The following is a 26,261-nucleotide window of genomic DNA, read 5'->3' on the forward strand; positions in this document are numbered from 1 at the left end:
GTTTTTTTTTTTTTTTTTTTTTTTTTTTTTTAATTACTCTAATTTTTTAAATACGTGTAAAGATAATTGTGAGATCCCACGTTAGTTAGAGAGGAAAACGAAACATTTCTTATAAAGATACGAAAGCTTCTCCCTAGTAGACGTGTTTTAAAACTATTAAGTTGATAATGATACATAACGAATCACGGACAATATCTACTAACAATAGATTTGGACTGTTACAAGAATCTACTCAGACGTGTTCATCACAATATCAACTAAATTACTCTAATTTTTTAGTCATCGAATTTTTTAAATACCCGTAAAGATAATCATGAGATCTCACGTTGATAGAGAGAGGAAAACGAAGCATTTTTTATTAAGGTGCTTCTCCCTAACAGACGTATTTTAAAACAGTGAGACTGACGACAATACGTAATGAATCACAAACAATATCTGCTAACGATGAATTTGGACCGTTACAGCCGTCTTTATCACAATATTAAATTACTTTAATTTATAAAAAAGTGGAAGAAATCTATCTTTGGATTTTCACAAAAATCTAAATATTGCCTTCTTCCTCTCTCTATCTCTTAATGGCACTATTTTCCAAGAGGATAAGAATTATTTTATTTATTTACTTATTTTTGTCTCTCTTTAAATTGAAATAAATAAGATTATTATTATTATTATTATTTTAGGGTTAGGGATATTATTGCAATTAAAAATAAATAAATAAATAAGATGAAAAAAAACAGTTCAAGCGTTTGCATGAGGATGCCACGTGGCCAAGTGGTATAAAGACACGTACAACACGCACCTTCACTGCGTTGCCATGCCATTACAACTGAAAGCTTCTTTCTCCAACTCCTTTCATTCCAATGGTTCAGCAAAACGAAATCACCGCAACAATGGAGACGACCTCTCGGAAACACCTCTCCTCCGTCGCCAATGACGTCATCCAACACTGTGCTCTGTAAGATAACCTCTTCTTCTTCTTCTTCTTCTTCGCTCTCTCTCAAATCGAAGGCACTTCAATGTTCTCCTTCTTGCTTCGCGGTTTGTGGTTTTATTTAAATTTTGATTGCTAAACGATAATTGTGGCTTTTTCAGGATAGTCGGCAGTTCTGTGGAAGGATTGGTGGAGGAGTTTGAGACTTCGTGGAAACCTGAGACTGGAAGCTATTCGAGGAAGTTCTTGGAGTTTTGTAGCGCCAAGGCTCTGGCCGATATGTGCCGGAACTTGAAGGAAGATATTTGCAATGGTTCGTTTAGCCGCTTCAGCTTTGATATGATGCTTGCTTGGGAGATGCCTTCCACTGAAGCTGAAGAGTCTCGCGAGGTTCGTGCACAAACGCACTTCTACTCTATCGACCTTGTTCTGAAGTTCTCTATTAGGCTTGTATTTTCCGGTTCTATCGATTTAGTTTGAAGATATGTACGTTCGCGTTTTTTGTTTCTAATGTTCCGATATATGATTTGGTTGTTGGAAGATTACATCGTCTCTGACTCTAGTTGTGGCGATTGTTCTTTTGTTACGCACTGCAAAAAGTGGAGTATGATGTTGTGATGTTGTATTTGGATTCTTATTTTAGTTTTCGATGATTCGCTTCCAAATTTCTTTCAATTTGGTACTTTCGTGCTGAAACTCGGCCTTATGCATCGATAATATTGAGTTGTTCGTGTATAGCTTTTACATTTCGCTGTCGTCGATGTAACAGGAGTGTGTGGCAAAGATGAAAGAAGAGAAGAATAAAGTCGTAGCAGCCAATGTGGCGCCAGAGCAAGATGAGATCCCTCTTTTCTATTCGGACCTTATGCCCTTGCTTGTAAGCATCGCGTGTAGTTGAACGATGTCTCTTTTTTCGCTATGGAATATTTTCCCCCAACCAACTCTTATCTCCCTTATGGAGCATGATGTCGCACTAGATTTCAATCGATTATTGGCGTTTTATTTGCCTGTCTGTTTCTCTGTATTGCATTCGGATACCTAATTTTGGTATTATTTTGGCAGGTTGACGACGATCCAGATGTTGGAGAAGATGCATTTGTGTGGTTAGGGTCTTTAGTTCCATTAGTTTCGGATCTTGTCAATTCAAGATCCACATTCGAAACTCTAACAGCTCCAACTGGACACCGGCTGCATTTCCCAGCCTATGATAAATTTCTGAAGGAAATTGAGAAGTAATATCTTTAACTTCTTCTCAACTTCAATTACAATTTTTCTATCTTTAGCGCAGTGGAGGGCAAGAAACACATACTAATTTCATTGACTAGAGGAGTATTATTAAAGTTAAATTGATCATTTGATCTATACCTCGTAGATAGAGCATCGCTATGCTTTTGTATACTTTCAATTATATAACATTCCTGTAGCTGTGGTTAATGGAAATCGTGTACAATACTTACTCAAAAGTTTTGGAGAGGAAATCGAGATTGGTATAATGTTTAAAATAGAAGTAACTTTCATCTAATTAGAAACACTCTTCACGTGTTCATAAGATTGAAAAGTTTTTAATCGGCATTTTTTTTTCCTCCAGACATCATTTTTAAAAGTTTTTGGATTCATTGTTGGTACTCAAGTTCATGAACCTGGTCGGGCTACATAATTGTGTTATGGAGTTATAGTGAATTAAGAAGTCTATAATTTGTCAATAACTTNTTTTTTTTTTTTTTTTTTTTTTTTTTTGGCTTCTGTACAATTTATCATCTCCAGATGCATAAATCATCTGCAGAAACAGGCAACTCCAAAGGGTGTTGAGCTACGTGATGATGAGTTCATATTACATGTGGAGGGAACTGCTAGCTCGCAGAGGGTAGTGCGCCACATTGGATCAACAAGTTGGCCTGGTTAGATTTAGTTAATTTTCATTGATCCATTTCTCATATGATTGTCTCTTGTGATATTTGGAATTTTGACCATGTCCCTTTTGTATTGAGAACATTACCGAGTATGAAGGCCATTTCTGTGTCTCAGGCAGACTTACATTAACTAATTACAGCCTCTATTTTGAGGCCTCTGGTGTGATAACTTACGAAAAGGCAGTTGAGATAGAACTCTCAAGGGACACTCTGCACAGTGTGAAACCAGCTTCCACTGGACCTTGGGGTGCACCACTTTTTGACAAGGCAATCTTCTATGAGTCCCCTGAGATGTGAGGATATTTTATTGATTTTGTTTCCATTATCGAGCAATTAGCATAAAAGAAAAACCTTGATTTGTAATTAATCAAATATTTTCTCAATTTTAAGATCAGAGGAAGTTGTGTTGGAGTTTCCAGAGATCACAAGTTCCACAAGACGTGATCACTGGCTCGCGCTAATTAAGGAGATCATACTCTTGCATTGTTTTTTGCGGAAATTTAATTTGGAAAATCCAATGCAAGTGTGGGAGATTCATTCAAGAACAATTCTGGGGATTATAAGGCTTCACGCAGCCAGAGAATTGCTTAGAATATCTCCACCTGTTCCTACAAAGTTCTTAATATTTGCCTTATGTGATGAGTTACCAAAGGGTGATTATGTACTAAAAGAACTTGCTGAGAATCTGAAGTTGCTGAATAGTGGACGCCCATTCAATGCAACTGCAACTCTAAGATATTTGAACATGTCCCAGTTAACCAACTCCAGTGTAGAAGAAATTGAGAAAGTCTGTAATGTAAGTGAACGTGATGAAGCACAGTTCTCCTTAGAGAATGCCATCAATCAGGCCAGAGAAAAAGAAAAGGAAGTTGTCCATGCCAAGGCTACCACTGTAGGACTGAAAGAGGAAGGCATCGGTGAAAGTGCACTCATCTTCATGGCGAGCATCTTAATCTAATCAAAATTCTAAGAATTCTGTTCTTTTGTGTTTATTTTAAGTCATAACTTGATTACATGGTGCAGGAGCTATTAAAGCCACTTAAGAGCAGGTTACCTTGGTTCAAAGAAGTTCTTGAATGGGAAAGACCAGCGGCTACTGTTACCGTGCTCGCTGTGTCTTTGATAATTACATTTAAGTAAGTTTTGTTTGTGCATTTTGTTTCCACCAAATATCCCAATTAGATATTCCAATACTCTTGTCGAGAATGGTTGGGAGAGAGTCCCACATTGGCTAATTAAGGGGATGATTATGAGTTTATAAGTAAGGAATACATCTCCATTGGTACGAGGCCTTATGGGGAAACCAAAAACAAAGCCAGGAGAGTTTATGCTCAAAGTGGATAATATCATACCATTGTGGAGATCCGTGATTCCTAACATATTCGTATTCTTCAATTTTCTCTTGGATCATGATCAAGGCTGGCAACTAACTTACATTCACGGATGTAGGGAGTGGTTTGGCAAGGCTGTGGCTGCCCTCCTGTTTTGGGTGGTCTTGGTGATGCTTCAAGCGAGGAAGAAAAAGATTCAGGAGAAGTGCGATGAGATTGTGGTCTGCACTGCCTCTGACCAGACTACGATGGAGAGCATAGTATCTGCCCAACAAAGTTTGCAAAATGTGCACGAGATTGTGCAGGCTGCAAACATTGCAGTGTTGAAGATTTGGTCCATTTTCATATCCAAAACCCGGAAGGTATAATCACATTTTCTTAATTAAATTTTTATGTGTCCTGAAACTCATCTAGCATGAGATCTTATCTTATATTTCTTGGGATAAAACTATTTGCTGAAAAATAGGTGGTAGCAAATATAAAATTTCAAAATACCAATTCCAAAAAGCTCGAGTTGTTGCTCTGAGTGGACTGATTATGTTAGGTTGGCTAGTTTAGATTTTAGTTCAATCATCGACATCCAATCAGATGCTAGTGACCATGTATGGAAAGAAAACAATAGTATTATGTGTTGGGAGAGAAGTCAGGTTAGGAACCACGACTCTCCACAATGATAGAGCATAGACTCTCATGTTTTGCATTTGGTTTACCCAAAAGGTTTCATACCAATACAGATGTATTCCTTATTTATAAATCCATGATCAACCTTTAATTGGCCGATGTGGGACTTGTCTCCCAACAATCATCAACATTTAACATTGGCTAATCGAGGGGATGATCATGGGTGTATGAGGAATGACTACATTTCCATTGATATGAGGTTTTTTTTTNTTTTTTTTTTTTTTTTTTTTTTTTTTGTTTTTTTTTTTTTTTTTTTTTTGAGAAACCAGAAGCAAAGTCATGTGAGCTTATGCTCAAAGTCGACAATATCATATCATCGAAGAGGGTTGTGCTTTCTAACATTATATTTTCTTTTTCCTCTTAGATGATTTTAGCGAATTTGGTTACAAGCCAACATGACTTGGATAACTATTAAAAATAAGTGTGATTAAATGACTTCAAAAAGTTGAAGTCGTTGGGAAACTAGAGGGGGCCGAACAAAATTTATCATAATGCACAAGCTAATTTTAAAAAATAGTTCCTTTTAGCTGATTTTGTGTTAGACTCATTTTGTTACAATAGCAAATAGCATCATGCGTCGGTGGGCAACATGCCTTACTTTGTCACAATGGCACTTTGTAAGGGTCATGCAGTCATGGGCAACATGCTTTACTGTGTCACAATAGCACTTTGTAAGAGTCATGCAGCCATGACAACACACCTTGGACAAGTACAGCGGTGACACACTTCATCCACTTAGAACATTAAGTACTAGTCAAAAGTCACCGCATAATAGTTGAATTAGTCAAAGTATATGCCTTGGAACCTTCATCAAACATCTTGTGCTAATTTCAAGTATCAACGTACATATGTCTTTGGATCATATACTGACAATTTTCTCTATTTAAAATCACACTTGGAAAGCGTTCATTTCCCATTGAAATAGAAAGTTGTACATTTTGGGTTGGTGTTGCAGCACGCGGACATGGTAATGGCGGTACTGAGTGGGGTGGCAATAACACTGGCAGTGGTTCCAACGAAGTACATAATAATGGGGGCAATATTATATGGCTTTTTGATGACCTCAAGAGTAGGGAAGAAAACTAAGGGTACCAACAGCGGTGGAGGAGACAGACGGCTGAAGGAGTGGTGGGACTCCATCCCTGTCATCCGCGTCCGTGTCGTCGACAAGCTTCCCGAGAGCGGCGGCCCTTCCGACTAAGGGTAATCCTCCACTCACCCTTTTCCATGCTTTCCTAGTTTCTCCATTTCCCCCCTTTTCTTCATGTCTATTCTGATCCTTTGCCATTTGTGAATATAGACAAACTGAAGGCCCCTTATAGAACAACGTGACAGTGGGATTTTATTGAGAATATTTTGGGGGCTTTTGGTTTCTTGGTCGTGGTGGGTTTGGTCTGAAAATTCGGTGTGTTTCCCTCTCCCTCCTCTTCTGTTTTAGGTTCAAAAATAAAGTGCGTGAGCTATTCATACGCATTATGAAATAAAATCATAAAATTTTAGATTGTGAAATCTGAAATGGTTGATTACCGGTAGAATTCATAACATGGTTTAGAGCTCCTCGTTCTTGATATCTATTCCCCTCTTTGATAAAGGTAAAAGAGTCATGGTTTGGTTTATAAAATTAAATATAAAGTTTTTGGGTTGTTTTTTGTGCTTGTAAAATTTATGTACTTATTTTTTAAATAAAGAAATGGAATTAGAAATAATCTTAAAAAGTTCTAGGTTGGGTTTATGCTTTATTTTGGTAACATTATTGATAGGACTCGATTTGTAATTTTTACAAATTTTTTTATCCAAATTATTCACATGTGAGTATTGATGTCATATGCAATGGATATGATATTAAAAAAGAATAGTATTGGATGATGAAATTTAATAATAGTATTGGATGATGAAATTTAATCTTCCTTTATGAACTTATTAATTAATAAAATTAATATTTTACATGAAGGGTGGTATATAACTCGATTTTAATATTTATTGAGTAACGAACTTCCAAATGACATGTCTTTTGAGTGGGAACCATCTTATCCATATATCTACTATGTTCGGGGAATTGACCAAATTGACCAAATAGTAAATGATAATGTAATCTTATAAAATAAATTTCACACATATAGAATAAATAGATGAATGGTTTCATAAAATATGGATTTTGGGAGTCGAATAATGGAATCTACCATCTCTTTGGACTAGAGAGACTATTCATCACTAGATTATAAACAAATTGTATATTGGTTAATTAGTGATACCGGAAACAATTACAAAGACAAAAATACTTTTGATCTAATGGAAATTACAAATAACTTATAAATGATTGCAAAAATACTTTTGATCTAATTGTAATTACAAATAACTTATAAACGATCGACTTGTCGGTAATAATTATATTCATGTACCTGATTTGTCTGGTATAGGTCTATAATGGAATGATATATAATTAATAATTAAAAATTAATAGATTAAAAAGTTTAATCAGTTTATTTTGCATTCAAGTTTATGATTTATAGTAGTAATGTTAGAATTTAGTCTTTTAAAAAATTGAAATGTTGAACCAAATATTTAATATATTAAATATAATTAAGAAGAATATATTTAGTTAAGAGAAAAAATATCATCGTATTTATTATCTTAAATGTTAAAATAATTAAGGTATATTATACATTAGAGAAAATAATTTAAATTAAATTGAGTTTATATATTAGGATATTTAAATATGATTTAAAGAACCCAATTCTATTTTAATATATTTAATATTAAAATATATTATTTCAAATTTAGAAAAAGTATTTTAAAATACATAATAGGATAATTGAACCAAATAAATTAAATCATACATATCTATTTTATAAAAGTTTACTTAACTATATATTTTAGTTTAATTCTAAATAAATTGAAATATGTTCGAAGCTTCCACGGTGAGCTCGGTAACATTATTCCCTTTCGACCAAACCAATATTTTTTTAAATTTAAAACTTTTTGATTTTATACGAAATATATTATCCAAAATTTGTACGCTCCTTAAACACGTTTCTTTTAGTGTCTTATGATTTTTTTTTACCGTGCTAAATATCATATTTTTTTATTCATGATCTAAATTGTACTAGTAAGCAGGAGTTTTACGGGACTTAAATGGCACTTTCGTCATTTGATTTGAGTCCCACCTGTCACGGTACATCACAAGAGGATTTACAGCATGTCAAGTCCCGATAAAATTCTTTACTTTACATCGAATTAAACCAGATACTCTATCGCTTGTGCGAGCACCTGTCAATTCCCTTGAGCTTCATCCTTCCAAACGCACTCTCCAAACACAATACTTAACACGAAATTAAAAAGCCAGTTGACATACTTTCATGATCTACTATAGATAGGTCATTTGAATTTATAGAAGCCGTCCAAAACTGTATTTTTTTTTCCTAATTTTTGTTTATTTTACAATAAAAAATAAACAAAAAGAAAAAAAATAAACGTCAATGATAATTTTGAATCGAATGTTTATCCAATATTATCAAATATTGTCCTCGTTTTAAAATGCATTTGGAGTTGTTTTCACCGTCTTACAAGAAGTGTTCCGTTTCCCTTTCCAATTATTTTTGCGTTTTTAATATATTTTCGAAGATAACTCAACTAATTAAAATATATTAAAAAAAAAAAAAAAAAAGTAATATACACATTTCGTATTATATTATATAATCTCTTCTAGGTCGAGGGCACGTGCGGTTTCGTCTCCATCTCACGTGACTTGTCCTTCCTCTTTTCTTGCACTTAAATCTTCATTTCTTCTCTCTCTCTCTCTCTCTCTCCCTTTCTAACAGTGAAGTATATGCGACGCCGAGACGTTCTTCTCTGCAACTCTTCTCCGGAACCCTAACCGTCGATACCTCAACGGGGATCGCTCTCACGTCCGGCGAGGCGTATCTGAGCTACAAGATGGATGTTGATCAGTCTGATTCACAGAAGGCTCAGACCTTACAATCCCTAACCAGTGGTTCTCTCGGTTCGTCTCTGTCCAAGCTCGCCGGCTCTTCCCGGGGTATTCCGGCCGAAAAAGACTTTCACTTTTATTACAGCTTCGACGAATTCAAAATCCCGATACAGAGCATCGAGCGGCAATCTCAGTCGATGCTCGAGACCATTGGCTCGTCCGCCGAAGTTTGGGGCAAGGAAATGGCGTTCCCTGAGGATACCGACGACGCGTATGATTGGTTAGTTAATGTTAATGATGAAATTTTTGAGCGGTTTGATGTGTCTCTGGATGAGTTTCAGAGGATTCGGAAGGAGGAGGAGGAGAGTGGGAGGGCTGTGGCTTTAATGGCGGACTCTAACGATGGGTTTCAGTTGGTGTGTGGGAAGAAGAAGAAAACTCCGAGTCATGGAGACGAGGTGCATGATTCGAGTTTTGAGTCGAGTGTGAAGGTTGCTACCAAGGATAGGAAAACTTTGGGGGTGAAGCCGAAAGTGCCATTTCATATACCGACTATCCGTAGACCGCAGGATGAGTTTAATATTTTGGTTAATAATTCAAATCAGCCGTTCGAGCATGTCTGGTTGGAAAGGAGTGAAGATGGCTCGCGGTTTGCACATCCACTGGTTAGTTGAACTCCTTTTGCCTTGTATTGATCTTAACGTGTTACCTTTTCCTTTTCTTTTCTTTGCCTACTAGGGTCTGAGGAGGGTATGCTTTGCATAATTTAAGTTCTATAGGTGCTCGGCATTATTTTGGCTGGTTGTGTCTAAATTCTAATGGCCAGTAGAAAAGGGTTTGGCTTATATTTTGTAAAGATGTTCTGTAGTTTAGATGGGTTAGCGATTGAAATTCAATGGGATTGTCAACTTTATAGCGTGTTGTCATCTTTCATGAGCAGTTACTGTTTTGTCGAAGTTGAGAGTTGTTGCTTACTTCAATTTACTTGTTTGTGCAGGAGAAGCTCTCTGTATTGGACTTTGTCGATAAGATTAATGCAGATTTTCAACCTGTTTATCCACCATCTTTGGATTGTACTCCCTTCAAATTCATAGAGGAAGTCAATGATTTGAAAGAACTGGCTGCTAAATTGCAAGGAGTTAATGAATTTGCGGTACAAAACTATTACTAGTTCAATGTTATGATGTCATAAGGAGGAAGCATATGTTAGCTGAAGGAATTATTTTGTATGGACTGTATTTAGACCGTGTTCTAAATTCGTCTGGCATTCAAAATGCTTACTTCTCATGTTTTTGTGTTTGCATTATTAGTTTGAGAAGGAGAAAAAAAAAAAATCATTAAAAAGCATAAATATGAATTCAAGATCTGTTGCAATGATATCAAGTAAATCAGAGAATGGCGCTAATTTGCAAAGAAACGTAGTACACTTCTAGAGTATGTCATGGTATGAATTTAAGACAAAAATCTAACATTCAGTTTTGATGTGCCTTCTATATTTAATTTTCTTTGTAATTTGAGTTCTGTGTTCTGTTATTTGATGCACACTGTGAATCTTGTAGGTTGATTTGGAACATAACCAGTATCGATCTTTTCAAGGACTTACATGCCTGATGCAAATTTCTACAAGAACTGAGGATTTTGTTGTAGATACGCTGAAGCTCAGAATTCATGTGGGGCCCTACCTGAGAGAGGTTTTCAAGGATCCTTCAAAGAAAAAGGTTGACGTTGGGAAATAAGTGTTTGTTGTTTGCATTTAGTTTGTGTGGGATTTTTATTATAATATTTATACTCATTTAGGTGCTGCATGGAGCAGATCGAGACATTGTGTGGCTTCAACGGGATTTCGGGATTTATATTTGCAACTTGTTTGACACTGGGCAGGTTGTGTTTTTAACCATTATGTAGGATTCATTCAAGCCTTTGTTTTGTTCTTTTTTTTTTTCTTTTTATGGTTATTCCTTGTGCCAGATTCTCTCTTGTGTCTACATTAGGATGATGTTCTGCAGGTTATAATCCCATTCCTAGGTTCTTGCATGATCTTATCCCCTCAGATGTATATGGTCATGCCCAAGCCAATTATGCTAGTAAATAAGAAGGGAAATTTATCCTTTGTTCCCATTTAATTGAGAGCCCAACCTGTATTTCAGTGGACTTGGGATGACTTATTCTTCCTTTCTCCACACTTGTACTTTAGTTCTCATATTTGTCGCCCCCCACCCACCCTTTTTTGACTTCACAAATTAGACAACTTCTGGCTATCGTGTAAATTTTTTCAATTAATCAAGGTTTTCCATTGATTATATGAACTAGAATATCTTGAACTTCTAATTGTTGAAAAATTCATCACCTTCAACAATCATTCTTCCAAACTAGATTTCTTTGCTTGAGTGTATCCTTAGTCAATGTTCCAAGATATGGATTTTACATGTTTTCCCTGCCTTTCAAGCCATCTAATGAGGCTCGACTTCTGGTATTGGCTAGTGGCCCTTGGGTTTTGTTTCATGAAATAAGTATTTGATTTCTGATTAATATCTTTTCAAGGATTGTCTGGCTTTAGACTTCTTTTGAGGATGCATGATCTTCTTTCTCTTTATGTCAACTTGGAGAGAATGAATAACTTTCTACATGTTGATTCATACATTTTTTACCCTCAGGCTTCAAGAGTATTGAAACTGGAAAGAAATAGTCTGGAGTATCTCCTTCATCACTTTTGTGGTGTTGCAGCTAATAAAGAGTAGGGACTTCCTCTCTCTGCATCTGGATGCTCTGTGTGTGGATGGTTCTTTTTCTTGTTGCTCTTAACAGTTAAACTCATCACAGGTACCAGAATGCAGATTGGAGATTAAGACCTCTCCCTGAGGAGATGCTGAGGTATAAATGTCTATGGTTCGTTCTTGTCGAGTATTTTTTTCCCCTAGTAGTTGCACACTTGTTTATTTAGTTTTATCTTTGAAGATGCACATGCAAATTAGTGTAATGGATTATTTTCTTTCCCTAGTAGTCTTTGCAGACACATGTTTGACAAATTTTCCCATATTGTCTTATTGCGAAAGTGAATAATGAAACTAGATGAATGTTATACAATTTTTAAGCTCATGTTCTATAGTTAGATATCTTAACAAGGAAAAAATAGGACACCAGTATGTGATGATATTTACGTTTAAAGATCAGTGCAATTTTTCTCAATGGAAAGCTTTGTAAGTGTATTTGGTGTAACTAGTGTTCTTTCCCTGTAAATGTCCAACAAGTCTTGCGTTGTTCATTATGTGCGAACAAATTACCCAAATGAAAATGTCCATGCTTTGAATGTGTGGCATTGCTTGAAGTTCTCTTTGACTGTTCATTATTTTGGTGTATCCTTCTTAACTTTAATTTTGTATCTTTTAATCACAGATATGCGAGGGAAGATACACACTATTTGCTGTATATTTATGATTTGATGAGGATGAAACTGTCCTCAATGCCCCGTGAATCTGAAGAATCTGATTTTCCTCTGGTAGAGGTATAGTTGCTATCAACATCGTATGCAACTTTTTCTGGATTAAGATTATATTCATTCTTTCATTTTGTCAATGGTCAAAAGTTTGACTTTGCTAGAAGTATGGAAATAGCAATTGCAGGGTGTCCACCATCATCATCTTCAGCTTTAATAAAATTTTAGTTCTAAGATTTATTCTGCCCAATAAGATTTGATCTATAACACACTGGGATCTGTTTTGTTTTATTCTCACCTATTTGACTTGAGGGGGCCTATATTGTTTGTATAGATATTGGTTTGCGGCGTGTAAGATTTCAGTTCAATTAAGTTGCACTTCATATTTTCTTTTTGAAACACAAATATGGAAGAAAACCAACTCTAGAGGCTTACAAAAACAGGCCCCCCATTGAAGTTAATTACAATCCAGGGTATATGACTTAGAAATACTAATCCTAACCTTCTCAGTGCCACTTCCAAGATAGGGCCGTTCACTTGAAGGAATTGAAAAAAGACTAAGTTTTGGTATTTTGTAAAAAGTTCTTCAACATCTCTCCAACCAAATTCTCATACAAAAGATTCTACTCCTGGACCTTAAGCATAGCAGTTTCATGTTGCTTCTTATCGAGTCATGGAAAGTTCAGTGTGCCATTGAAGATATTTAGGAAAGCATTCTGGCAATTTAGACTGAATGTCTGAAAGAAGAGGTGCAACTGATTTTCTTCCATTTCCTTACAAATTACACAAATTCCAATAGAGCAGCCAATTTGAGTTTCACTTAATGTTGAAGGCCATACCATACATTTAGGGTGATGAAGATGTGGATTTTGTTAGTGAAGATAATGTTATAGTATTGGCTGATTGCAATGTAGCTTAGGAATGCCTCAATGATGCTAACAAAGAGGAAGTTTTTCTGGCTGTCCACAATGCTGGCCTGGGCGTTTCCTCTTGTTGGGTGATTTTTGCGCAGTTTTGTATTCTTTCATTATATCTCAATAAAAGCAGGCTTTCTGATTAAAAAAATATACATAAAGTCCTGAAAATTTCACAGCTAAGCTTGTTTTCAGAAGGGTTGGGACATTTTTTGATTGTGACATTGCAGATATGTTCAAAAGAGTACTGTTAATGTCACTGTTGACAAGTTCTATATTATTTCGGTTCCTAAAAGTTTGGTAGCCTGTTGACGATGGACTTCAGACCAATAGTCATACTACTTGAAACTTGTCTGTAAAAAATTTGTGATGCCTTGCACCATTTTGCATTCCAAACCGCTTTTTAACAAGGATTTAATTCTCAGTGAGCAAACTATGACCTATGATTATAGCCCACGTAGTTGTTGTTGATGAGATGACAACTATGGGATGGTATTGAGTTCTTTTTTCTTTATAAAAAAAACTTGGCCTAACCTCTGATTATTTTTTTGTAACTATTTTATTTCTTCAATCTTAGCCAGTTAGGATGCCTTTACATAATCCTCTGAATTGGGCTTTGCCCGTTTGGTTTATTTCATACATACAATGAAATACTTTGTTTTCTCATCAAAGAACTTTCTGGTAGTTGCTCCTACTATTCAAGACCTTTTATGTCTTTAATTGCTTTCAATTTAGAGGGCGCTTCTAATTGCATCTTTGCCTGAAAATTTAATTCTTTTTTTTACACATTATCTTCATGGATCTAATAGTTGAGATGCAAAGTTTAGATCTGGTGTTACATTTAATAGTTTTTGGGAGATAGGGAATGTAATCTTTAGTGTGGTTCAATATCAGGAGATCACCTTTAATTCTCTGCTCTACGGTGGCAAGGGTTCTGTTTGTCTGCTTTGTAGCATGAATTTACCTTTTTGATGAAGCTACTCCTTTTTTCTTTTGTAGGTTTACAAGCGGAGTTGTGACGTATGCCTGCATCTTTACGAGAAGGAGCTGTTGACTGAAAACTCATATCTTTATGTGTACGGGTTAGTTTTCTTCTTTCTTGGGTAAAAAGGACATTTCCATTTGTAGCGCTGTACACTTTCCTCCTTGTGGTGAAATCTCTCCTTTTCTTTTCTCCCTGCATTTGTTGGAAATTTTTAGTATTTGTGAATAATTTCCTAATTTCTATTCATTTTAATATAGATTGCAGGGTTCTGGTTTCAATGCACAACAACTTGCTGTTGCTGCAGTAAGCTTTCTTACACACTACATTTTATCGATATGATATATGCATCAGGATGGTAACAGGTCTGGAGACCTCTTACAAATATCTTATTTATTTTATACAAAAAGGGGGCTGATGAAATTACAAATAAATAAATAAGTCCACCCAATTTGCTAATGAAATTACAAATAAGTAAATAAATAAATCAGCAGAAAGAATGGATGAATTACTACTACAAGCCCGTCCTTCACATTCAGTGCCTGACAACTTTCCTTTACTTCAGATTCCATCTCTAGTTCGCCTAATTTCTGCAGTCTTGGTAGAATCTGCCCTCTGATAAAATCTAAAGAGATTTTAGACTTGTGGTCCCTTTCCACTTAACCCTTGAAGAAAAAAGAGAAAAAGATTAGAGCCATTGCCTGCCTTCAAATTACGTGTTCTTAGAAATGAAATAAATTAGCTATAACTTTGATATCTTGAAAAAGTTAACTAGTAAGAGGCTGGATCACATGTCATGCTTAATATATGTTGCTGAAAGTAAGTAGCCTCACTCTCTGTTCTATAAACATTTATTGATAATGACAGGGTCTCTTTGAGTGGCGAGATGCTGTTGCCCGTGAAGAGGATGAAAGTACCGGTTACATATTGCCGAACAAAACGCTTCTTGACATTGGTAATTGGGAAACCTATGCTAGCATTTTTTAGATTCTCCTTTTATTTTGTTTTATTTGCTTATTTCTGAATTTTAACATCTTTTCTTATTGTTAAAGCCAAGCAGATGCCTGTCACAATTAACAAATTACGTAGACTACTGAAATCAAAGCACCCATTTCTTGAGCGCAATCTTGCTTCAATTGTTACCATCATTAGGCATTCGATGCTGAATTCTTGTGCATTCGAAGAGGCTGCTGAGCGTTTGAAGGAAGCCTGTGCAGAGGCGGTAAGGCTTGTGCTTATATCCTGTATGCTATTGTTGCTTAACTAACCGTAACACCACCGGAAACCACAATTAATTTCATGGACTCGAGATCATTTTTGATCGGTTTTTTATTGGCTGCCTTCCATTGAATTCATGGTGATCAGAGATATAATTAGGGCCTGTGTTATTTAATTTCTTAAAATTGTTTAGACGAGATAAGTGAAATGCGTTTATTCTTGGAGGACCGGCATTCTTCTTTCTAGAATAGATAGGGAGGAATGTTGTGGATTCTGAGTCTATAATTAAAATTTAAAAGAATTTAGCTGACTAGTTTAAGTAATAACGGGCGAAAATGGAAGTCTTCATGTGTCTTGTAATTGTTGTTCTGAACTTCCTTTCCATGAAAAAACCAATGGCTTCTGGTTAACGCTGACGGGGATTCGGTACGGAATGTGTAATGGTATATTATTTTCTCTAGTACCTGTGATCTATTCTCATGAAGCAACCACATTTTGGTTATACGGTTCGGGTTAGTATAATGGATGTGAGAAATTGGAAACCCTGATAAAGTTGGACAGCTTTTTCTTTCGTTTTGCCTTTTAAATTGCATATGATTTTTTCTTCTCCTTTCCTGAGAGTGATTTTTAAAATTCTGTTTTCTTTAATCTTTCACTTGTTGACAGGCATCAGAAGAACAGGCATCCACTAGTGAACATCAAGATATGAATATATCCGATATTTCAAATTTGAGACACGTAATCCCGATTACGAAGGTCAATGCTGCGGAAAATACTGCCAATGGTCCAATCTTTTCACCTTCTTCCCAGTCAAAAGTTGCTCCCTTGGAACATGGATACCGGCCCTTTGTACCTGGAAAAGTTTTAAAGGTAGACCATTCTATGCATCCTGTTTTGAATGGGAGTAGACAGGGTCCAACAACTTCAGAGCCGAGCAAACACTCGAATGGAGATAAATATCCAGTAGCACAGGTGGTGAAATATCTCTAATTGGAACATCCTCTTGTGTCTGTTTTGTTTCTTTGCCTTGAGATCTATGTTCTAAATGATTTCCTGTTTAGGTTACTGGGATGAACATTTCATTGCAAAGGAAGGGTAACCGAGGTGGTCTCGGGTCACTATTGGGAAACTCAGCCCCAAAGAGAAAATTAGATACTGATAAAAAGGTGGGTCCCTTTGGTTTAACGTGTACTGTTTCTTTTACTTCTTCCCTTGTTGCTGTCTCATTCGTATTGCTTATTTTTGTTAGGATAATGAAGAGAACAAGTTGGATAAAATTCGATCCTCTGTTTGTCTACCCTTTCATTCATTCTCGGGAACGAGTGAACCGTCGAAGTCAGTTACAGAACCAACGACCATGACTCTACTAAAAACTCAAAATTCGGAAGCACCTGCTGCTGAGTCGACAAAAAGTTCGAATATTGAGCCTCCTGTGATGTCAGTTCCAAAACCCTGCCCAGAAGAGGTTATATTGTTAGAAGATGATTCAGATGAGGAGTTCGAAGATGAAGAACCACATCCTGTTGCAGAAAACACCGATGAGCCGAAGTTGAAAGGTTTTAGTGCTAGTTCGCCTCTTGAAATCGATGGCGACGAAAATGATGATGAAGACGAACCAATGTCCCTGTCTGAATTGTCTTCTAGCTTTCAGAAATGTTTGAATTCAAATGAACAGGCTATGAACCTTGGGAAAACTGATAATCCAGGAAAACAAAGTGCCTTTTTGCAGATCAAACCGTTCGACTATGATGCAGCTAGGAAACAAGTAGTATTCGGAGAAGATATGGCAGAAAACTCGGAACCAGAGGACGACAAAGCTGTAAAGCCATCAAAGAATGCTGCTGGGGCCAACAAAGTTGTGAAGCCATCAAAGAATGCTGCTGGGGCCAAGTTAGATTTAGGTCTAGATAAAGTCGAAAAGAACAGTGGCGCCGCCGTGGAATTACCGCAAGGAAAACGACGCCATGCCTTCCCTGCAACTGGAAACCGAAGCGCAACTTTCCGCTAAATCAATGTAAGTGTTTTTTGGTCTGTAAAATACAGACGTTGCTAGTATGATGATGATGGTATTACTGGTCATATTATGTCAAAGTATTAAAAAGGAAGAAGAAATGAAGTGTTGGCAAGTTGTGTTCAGAAGGAATGGTCTTTTGCTTGTTTTCAATATGGTTGGGGAAATAGGGTTCTAAACTAGAATATGCATAGCTCTCCTGAATCACACGTACCTTATCTAATTGAAATTATACTGATATCATTAGTATAAAGGATTGTAGGGGCGTTAACGAAGTTCGTTGTCCCGAAAAATTCAATTAGCTCAATCCGGGTTGGGTTATTAACTTATTTGGGTCAAGTTGGTTTTAAATAAATGATTACTTTTATAAGTTGTTAGACGAGCACGACTTTCTACACTGATATGATATTGTCCCGTAGCTTTTTTTTTACTTTTCCATAAGGCCTCATTCTAGCAGAGAGTATTTCTTGATTATAAACCCGTGATCATTTCCTAAATTAGCTTGTGGGACTCTCCTGGATTCCCTAAAAGTGAGGCCGAACTTGTATTAAAAAATACATTTTTGTTGACCGTACAATTTTACTTATAAATTATAAATAATTTTGAATTATTTGGAAGGGTTTTCAAAATATTTATTTAATTAAATGTTGAAAATAGATAAATAGATATTTTGTTTTTATTAAAAATAAAAACTTGAAACAAATAATCAAATTGACCCAAAAAGTCTATACTAAAAAAAATTGATGCCATATTAATCAATAATTTTTAAATCTGGAAACAATAATAATAATTTTGACGTCATAAACTTATTATTTGAATTTTCAATTTCATTAAATCATATTAAGACTGCAATATCTTTAAATGTTGGGATTTTTACTTTTTAACAAGTTTTTTTAAAGATCAATTATAAAACATGTATATGTTACAAAATCGATAAGATTTTAGATAAAGATAGTATTTAGAGCCAGATTTTTATTATTTTTTGATAAAATTATTCAATAATTAATTAGTGCAATTAATGCAAGACTTTTAAATTTATTTTTTAAAATTAGAGTTAATTATTAAAAATTGAATTATCATTAGATTATTTTTTATTTTTTTTTTAGTGAAAATCAATACAACATGCATATTTAAACCTGTAAATTGAGATTTTCCCTAAAATCTAATTCAACAAAAAAAAAAAATTTTTATGCCATTTAAAAATCCACGTAATGTCCACGTCTGAAGCTGTATGAATTGGCGGCCTATTATTGGTTCGTGAATAACAAATTCATATGAACTAAATCGAGCAATCTGATCCACCCGTCACGAAAGACGCAAATATCTACGGTTATGAATACGACACGTCATCCTGTCAAATGCGACGTCGTTTTATCTCAAAAAATTCAATCTATTTCTTCGTCTTCCTTTTCCTTCGTTGAGATCCTTAACAGAGAGAGAGAGAGAGAGAGAGAGAGAGAGAGAAATCGTTGTTCTGTTTTTCCAATTCGATCTTCAATTTCTCTCTTCTTTGCAATTACGATAATCCATAATCCTCGGTGACTGTGATTCGTTTAATTCTGTATCTTCTTCTTCATTTTGGAATTCAGATTTCACGAAACCGAAATCTCCGTTGCTCTGTGTGCGATTCCGATGTCGGCCATGGAAGGAGGAGGAGGAGGAACGCTTTCTGAGATATACCATAGTGCGAAGAGGCTTCTATTGAGGACCAGGGATGAGCTTGAGAAGCTGGAGCGTCTTGAGTACACGGCGGCCAGCGGTATGGACTCCCCCGACCTTTCCTCCTCGATCAAGAGGGACATTACTCAGATCCAGTCGCTCTGTGTTGAGATGGATAGACTCTGGCGGTCCGTGGCGGCGAAGTCTCAACGTGATTTGTGGAAAAGGTTCTTGTTCCATTCCCATTCCCACCTTCGTGTTTTTCTGATTGAATATTTAATTGTGCGGTTTCGTTCATTTCATGTAACTCTTTTGGATTGAATTTAAAATTAGTTTGCATTTACCTGTTTTTCTTCTCCAATTTTATTGAAATTTGGTTGTTCTTTCTGAATTTCTTGATTTGTTGATGTATTCGAATGTGATGTTTGTTATGGTCCTCTTCTTTGTCTGATGGAACTTACGGTTTCCTTGGAGTTATACTATTGTTCTTCTACACCAGGGAAAAAAAAAAAAGGGAAAACCAAGGAAAAACGAAATGAGGGTGGTGTCTTAGATCCTGGATTGAATTTGGTCCGGGAGTGCTGCGTTTATTTTGTAATTTACTAACGTGTTGCAATATGGGATTGTGATTTTTTCTTTATGGTGGTAATTTTGGATGGCCTTACGACTGATTTCGAACTTGATAGCGTGTAAACTTGATGTGGTTCAATGTGGAATTGTCCTGCAGAAAGGTGGAACAGATTGCCGAGGAGGCTGACTCTATGAAACAGAGTTTGGACAAGTATTTTCTTAGAAACCAGAAGCGGATGATGGAAGCAAAAGAGAGGGCAGACTTGGTTGGAAGAGCTGTATGTACTTACTGTTAGCTGCTTGTGTCTTTTGGTGGCTAATCTTTCGTTTTAACCTTTCATTTGAAGTGATATTTGGTTATGCTGCTTTTGTAGAATGGAGACTCTGCTCACATTTTGAGAATTTTTGACGATGAGGCACAAGCTATGAGTTCAGTTCGAAATTCGTCGCGGATGTTAGAGGAAGCTAGTGCGACGGGAGAAGCGATCCTTTTCAAATACTCTGAGCAGAGGGATCGCCTGAAGGTATGTGCATGACTGAGACCATGTAGACATATTTGTTTTTCTTTACTGGGGCTAGCGTTAATTGTTAAAGCTATCTGTGAAAGACTATTGGTGTATTCACTCTATAAATGTGAATATGTTAAGCATTCTATTATATATACACAGTCCTTTGTTGCTTTAGGTTAGCTGCATGTACGGTGTCTTTGAGTTATGATCATATTTGAAGCATTAATTCAGTGTTTGGAAGTTGGTGCTCTAAGTATGAATTTTTACCACTCGAGTCTCGGTCTATATTTTGGCCGTTATAGTTTCTCTTGGAGTAAAAAGCACTTTGATTGGCTTTAAGACATGCATTATGCTGACAATGTCGGCGTATGTTCAGGCCTCGAGTCACGTTTGCGAGAAATGTTTTAGAAAAAAACGTGAACGAGGAAATACATTTGGAAACGATTTGAAAGAATTGAAGAAGTCAACGTTATATGACTATAAACAAATAAAAGAATATCACATCTTAAATAACATATAACTCAGGGTAGGAAGAAATGACAACTAGTTATATCCCCTTATAGTATATTTTGGGGCATTTTAACCCTGGCAGGTGTAGACATGATTTTGGTGAACTGTCACACTCCCATATTGACACAACATGAAATAGTAAAGACCTATTTAAGATGAAAGCATATAAAAAGGATTTGGAATGGGCATACAGCCATGGACAACACGTCTTGGACAAGCATGACCGGGACATCCGACATGCGGCCATGGACAACACGTCTTGGACAAGCATGACCGGGACATCCGACATGCGGCCATAGACAACACGCCTTGGACAAGCATGTCCGTGACACTCTACGTATGAATTTTTACCACTTGAGTCTCTGTCTATATTTTGGCAGTTATAGTTTCTCTTTGAGTAAAAAGCGTTTGATTGGCTTTAAGACGTGCATTATGCTGATTTAAGACACTAAAGAGTATTCGACTCGGTTTTAATAAGTTTTAGTTGATGAAGTCCAAGTTCATGCAACTTAGGATTAGATTGCATAGATTGCGTGGGAAACAAATGCATAATAGAAATTTAAGCGTGCATGACTTGTGTTTTCTGTTTTAGTTTGTAATTAGTGTGTAGGATGGGATAAAAGATGGCTTTGATGAGTTTGAATTTCTGCCTTTTGGATTGAAATCCCTTCCGGTAGTTAGTAAATCCTTTCATGGGCTTGGTTTCTGAAAAAAGGAAGTTCGAATTTATGTAGTCGAAATTCATGGTCTGTGAGATCAGCAATTCTATTACCTAAGATTACACAAATCTAACTTATGGCCTAACGTTCCTCAGAGGGTTATTGATGGATGGTGCTATGATTATCGTTGATAACCTTTTCTGTACAAAAGACTGGATTGTCTTACTAAAATAAAGTACTTCCTTAGCATCATTTGATTGATTGTTTCTCAGACATAGTGAAACAAGCAATTTTATAAGCATGGTAGGTTGAAATGAAATCCTCATCCGCTCTACTACAGCCTTTATTGGCTACATTAGTAAGATTTGTAACATCCCAATCCCAATCCCAAGCTCACTGCTAGTAGATAGTCCTCTTTGGGCTTTTTCTTCCAGGCTTCGAGGACTATTCCTTCTAGGCTTCCTCACAAGGTTTTAAAATGCGGTTAGGGTGAGGTTTCCACACCCTTATAAAGAATGTTTTGTTCCCCTCTCTAGTCGATATGTGATTTCGTAATCACCCTCTTCAGGGCCCAGCATCCTCGCTGGCACACCGCCCGGTATCCACCCTCTTCCGGGCCCAGCGTCCTCACTGGCACACCGACCGGTATCCACCCTCTTCAGGGCCCAGCGTCCTCACTAGCACACCGACCGGTATCCACCCCCTTCAGAGCTCAGCATCCTTGCTGGCACACCACCCGGAGTCTGGCTCTGATACCATTTGTAACAACTCAAGCCCACCACTAGTAGATCTGGTCCTCTTTGGGCTTCACCTTCCGGGCTTTCCCTCAAGGTTTTTAAAACGTGTTTATTAGGGAGAGGTTTCCACACCCTTATATAAAGAATGATTTGGAGGACGTGGGATCTCACAACATTTGATTTTGACTCCACCCCCCTCTTATTCATTAATTACTCTCTTATATTCATTCATTTATTTTTCTAAATCAGAGAGCACAAAGGAAGGCACTGGATGTCCTTAACACAGTGGGGCTCTCCAACTCCGTACTGAAACTGATTGAGAGACGGCACCGAGTTGACAATTGGATTAAATATGCAGGCATGATTTTAACAATCGTAGTTGTGTTCGTATTTGTTCGTTGGTTACGATGATTCTTCACATTGATTGTCAGACAATTAGATTCATACTGGATCCTTGAAAGGGATACATTGAGTCTGCTTTAGCCTCCCACTGTTGCACCCCTGAATGTCTCAGTGCACCCAGAAGACAAAAAACTACACACTAAACAGACTACTTAGCCAGAGAAGCTACTTCGGACGATGCCCTTCCTGTCGAGCTTTGCAACCGCGGTAACTCGCCATGTTTTCAGCTAACCTTTAGACCCTTCTGGGTTGCTATTGTTTAAGGTCTGATTCAAGATGCATGGATCTATCAGAAGCAGCTGCTTGATGATGGATGGTGGCATAAACTTCTGAAGTTTCTTGGTGCCTCAGTTCTCTTCTCTAAGGTTATTTCTTCCTTTTTTTAGTAGAGATTTTGCACCTACTACTAGAACTATGTGAAGATCGCTTGGTAATCTCTGTGGTATTCTCTTTTTTTTTTCTTTTTTCTTTCAAATTATGGTGTTTAAACATGTAAGTTGTTCTTGTAGCTTTGACTACCATACCCACATATTTGATTTTAAATAAATCCCCTATCTTAGGCAGGGTCAGCCTTCATTTTGATGGATTATGAGATTATTTCAGCGATTTATAGTTGAAAATTAGTTTGCCATTGATCTCATGGTTGCTAAATATGTTTCTGGTGCAGAAATACTTGAGGGCATTTGTTGATATGAATTTAAGACAGTCTTGTCGTTTACTTGCTTAACAATTCTAAGAAAACATTGAATTATCGACCTTTGAGATGACGATAATTAGTGTCAAATTCACAAATTTATTGTTTCTTGACTATCGTTAGTATGAACTACTTTTCTTCAAGTCAGAAATATAAATCTTCGTAAACTATTTTATGGTACTTTCAAAAATCTTGAACATAATGTCATCTATTAACCCACGAAGATATTGTTTCTTATGTTCTCAAATATTATATTTTAATTAGGTGATAGAACATCGGAGCGATTCTCGTTAAATTAATAAAAATATTCTTAAATTTTGTATTTTGTTTAAAAAAATCAAAGCTATTAACATAATATTGAATAGTGTGTAGTTGACATATGAGGATATTATGTTCGAGTATGTGGACGTGGTTGGGTGTCTTATATTGTTAACATTGATACGACTAATTTTGCTATAGTTACAAATGATTTGATTCAAATCGTTCGTGTGGAGATGAGCGTATATGAATATTTTATATCATGAGTTTGTATAAGACTAAAATATTTAATATTTTTATATAAATTTGTTAATTGAGAAAATTAATATTTCACGCAATGATTATATGTGACTCGGTCTTAGTATTAAGTGAGTTATGAACTCCTGCTTGTTATTTGATTTACATCGATGATAATGACTTTTGGAGTCAATTCAGTATTCTTGCCATTTTTTTACTTGAACAAATAGAGAGCTTAAAACATAATGTCATGAGATGAAATTCGCTTATTCTCATTATATGAATAACCTTAAGTGTTTGATTTCAAGACATGAACAATAAGGTCCAACTCTTTCATCAGCTTGATAGAGACTTAGTTTATAGTTGGATCATAAAAAAAATTATTTATCAGATCATCAATGATACTTAAGATGTAAAAGGTACTAAAAAGGGTAACATGAATTTTTTACTCAATTGTAATTAAGAACAACTCGTGAATGATTGACTCGCTTGCAACGATTACATCCTAAACACAAGAATACAAAAAATACATCTCCTTTACCTGCTTGGGAGAGTTCTACTAGACATGGGACATAGACTACCTCCTCAACTCTAGCGAGTACAAGAACTTGGTTATATATCAAATGAGAAATGCACTCGACTACGACAACATTCATACGAAAGTGTACTAAATTGAGTAAAGATCTTCGACACAACGATAATCAAGCTAACAAACATTTGAATATACTCAAACTATAAACTCTTCTTTATCTTCTAATTAATGGATAGCGTAATGCAACCTTTTAGTCATTTTCGGGTATTTTCTCTATCTAGTGGGGCCAGCTCTGAGCTTCGAGGCCCACTCCGAGTCTCCGATGGCGCAACAATGGATTAATGGGGCCATGGTATGTTAAGGCCCAAAATGGTTTCCATCGAAAAGGCGGGAACTTTGGTGTTCCATCGAACCAACAAACGATGGTATTATCATTATGTATAATTAATTTATGTCCATGTCAAAATTGCAGAATCATTTCTGTTATCTTTGTGGCGCCCTTGAACGGAAAGAGCAGAAAGCTGCTCACTCGTATTCTTCTAACTCGACCACCGGAAAAGAGAGCAGCAGAGACAAAAAAATGGAGGCTATTCTAAAGGTAATAATGTTTTTTCTTCTTCTTCTTTTGATTCTGGTTATGGGGTTATGCTTGTTTCGATTACTGCGGTTTGTTTAATAGTGAACAATAAGGACATCATTGTAAAAGAAATTTGTGGGTATTGCATTTGTTGTGGTTTGATCGCTGTTATCTGTACTGTTGCAGAGTTCATTTGGTTTCTCGGCGTTCAGGCCGTATCAGAAAGAAGTCATTCAGGACATTCTTCAAGGGAAGGATTGCTTGGTGGTCATGGCTACTGGAAGTGGCAAGTCCTTATGGTATCTGTAGCTGTCTCTTCTACCATTTGGGTTTGCTTGTTCTTGTTTATTAGCTATTGATTGATTTCATGTTTACTTGTCAAAGTTATCAGGTACCGCCTTTGGTTGTTGGAAAGACTGGCATAGTTGTTAGCCCTCTTATATCACTAATGCAAGATCAGGTAATTGATTGTTGTCATTATCACTGTTTGGCTTTGCACGAGTGTAACGGCCCAAGCCCCACCACTAGTAGATATGGTCCTCTTTGAGCTTTCCCTTTCGAGCTTCCCCTCAAGGTTTTTAAAACGTGTCTGCTAGGGAGAGGTTTCCACCCTTATAAAGGATGCTTTGTTCTCCTCCCCAACCGATGTGGGATCTCACAATCCACCCCCTTTCGGGGTCCAGCGTCCTAGCTGGCACTCGTTCCCTACTCTAATCGATGTGGGATCTCACAATGAAAATAGTGAAGGTTTACACAAACTGATCTAAACACTCACGGGCGTTAAAAAAACATTGTTCTGTTTCTCTTTTTTGCTATTGGGTTTTGGACCTCATATTATTTTTGCCTAAGCCATTTTAGAATATGGATTCTGTAGGTAATGGCTTTAAAACAAAGAGGCATCATGTCTGAGTACCTTGGCAGTACTCAGACTGATTCCACTGTTCAAGCCAAGGCGGAGAATGGTCAATATAATATTTTGTTCATGACACCAGAGAAGGCATGCTCTGTTCCTATCAGGTAAGAATTCCTGGAGCAATTCTAAGTCCAATTCTAGGCATTCCTCTTTCTATCTCTGCCTCTTTCTGAGTTTTCATGGCATTTGTATTGTTGTCATTCAATCCCATGTCTGTTTCATTCTCACTTCTTCTCTCTGTGTCTTGCTTGATCATTAGTTTTATTTGTTGTGATCTTCTGTATATAGACAAAAGTAATTCTTAAATTCTAGTGAAAAATCACTGGATAGTATAGTTGTAGAGTGAAACTATTGTCCTTGAGCATCCTGGGAAGGAAAAACGTTTATACGATTGAATCCTTGAAAGGAGGACTAGGTATTACTAGCTGTACAATATGCGGTAACAGATTTGAGTACTTCTGTCGTATCCAGGAATTGGATGTGAGATCCTACATTAGTTGGGGAGGAGAACGAAACACCTTTTATAAGAGTGTGGAAACCTCTCCCTATTAGACGTGTTTTAAAAAACCTTGAGGGGAAGCCCGAAAGGGAAAGCCCAAAGAAGACAATATTTGCTAGCGGTGGACTTGGGTTGTTACAAAGGGTATCAGAGCTAGACACCGAGC

At 36.5% G+C, this 26,261-nt stretch overlaps 4 protein-coding genes across 6 annotated transcripts in view; all 4 read left to right on the forward strand.

The window, feature by feature from the left end:
* Positions 1-844: 844 nt before the first annotated feature.
* Positions 845-6,501, forward strand: LOC111781330. Of its 2 annotated transcripts, XM_023661862.1 has the most exons (11): positions 845-955; positions 1,093-1,321; positions 1,701-1,808; positions 1,994-2,163; positions 2,696-2,829; positions 2,957-3,134; positions 3,232-3,781; positions 3,865-3,977; positions 4,291-4,534; positions 5,809-6,056; positions 6,154-6,501. In XM_023661862.1, the coding sequence occupies exons 1-10, from the start codon at positions 861-863 to the stop codon at positions 6,052-6,054; spliced, it is 2,067 nt and encodes a 688-aa protein (XP_023517630.1). In that variant the 5' UTR covers positions 845-860; the 3' UTR covers positions 6,055-6,056; positions 6,154-6,501. The 2 variants fall into 2 exon arrangements, with proteins under 2 accessions (XP_023517630.1, XP_023517629.1); XM_023661861.1 differs by having other exon boundaries at positions 5,809-6,218.
* A 2,157-nt stretch (positions 6,502-8,658) lies between these two features.
* On the forward strand, positions 8,659-16,606 carry LOC111781329 (protein RRP6-like 2; the record flags this gene model as incomplete). Its single annotated transcript, XM_023661860.1, is given in 14 exon segments — positions 8,659-9,446; positions 9,779-9,934; positions 10,341-10,499; positions 10,579-10,662; positions 11,436-11,515; positions 11,602-11,652; positions 12,175-12,283; positions 14,128-14,210; positions 14,371-14,416; positions 14,978-15,065; positions 15,163-15,332; positions 15,995-16,300; positions 16,390-16,494; positions 16,578-16,606. Coding segments are annotated over 14 exon segments (2,254 nt in total), but the record flags the coding sequence as incomplete, so codon positions are not given.
* A 2,162-nt stretch (positions 16,607-18,768) lies between these two features.
* LOC111782298 (membrin-11-like) lies at positions 18,769-22,972 on the forward strand. 2 transcript variants are annotated; one of them, XR_002813084.1, is made up of 5 exons: positions 18,769-19,225; positions 19,726-19,846; positions 19,943-20,092; positions 22,233-22,592; positions 22,679-22,972. XR_002813084.1 is itself a non-coding variant. In XM_023663155.1 (4 exons), exons 1-4 carry the CDS (start codon positions 18,972-18,974, stop codon positions 22,392-22,394), a joined length of 687 nt encoding a protein of 228 aa, XP_023518923.1. In that variant the 5' UTR covers positions 18,769-18,971; the 3' UTR covers positions 22,395-22,972. The 2 variants fall into 2 exon arrangements, 1 of the variants encoding a protein (XP_023518923.1); XM_023663155.1 differs by having other exon boundaries at positions 22,233-22,972.
* Positions 22,973-24,560: 1,588 nt separating this feature from the next.
* Positions 24,561-26,261, forward strand: part of LOC111782167 (ATP-dependent DNA helicase RecQ-like) — a 13,020-nt gene continuing 11,319 nt past the window's right edge. The window contains exons 1-4 of the mRNA XM_023662975.1: positions 24,561-24,704; positions 24,870-24,982; positions 25,068-25,143; positions 25,558-25,700. Coding sequence (XP_023518743.1) covers positions 24,564-24,704; positions 24,870-24,982; positions 25,068-25,143; positions 25,558-25,700 — 473 coding nt within the window. The 5' untranslated portion in view covers positions 24,561-24,563. The remainder of the gene's footprint in view (positions 24,705-24,869; positions 24,983-25,067; positions 25,144-25,557; positions 25,701-26,261) is intronic.

Source organism: Cucurbita pepo, chromosome LG19, assembly GCF_002806865.2.
Source record: "Cucurbita pepo subsp. pepo cultivar mu-cu-16 chromosome LG19, ASM280686v2, whole genome shotgun sequence".
NCBI classification, from domain to species: Eukaryota; Viridiplantae; Streptophyta; class Magnoliopsida; order Cucurbitales; family Cucurbitaceae; genus Cucurbita; species Cucurbita pepo.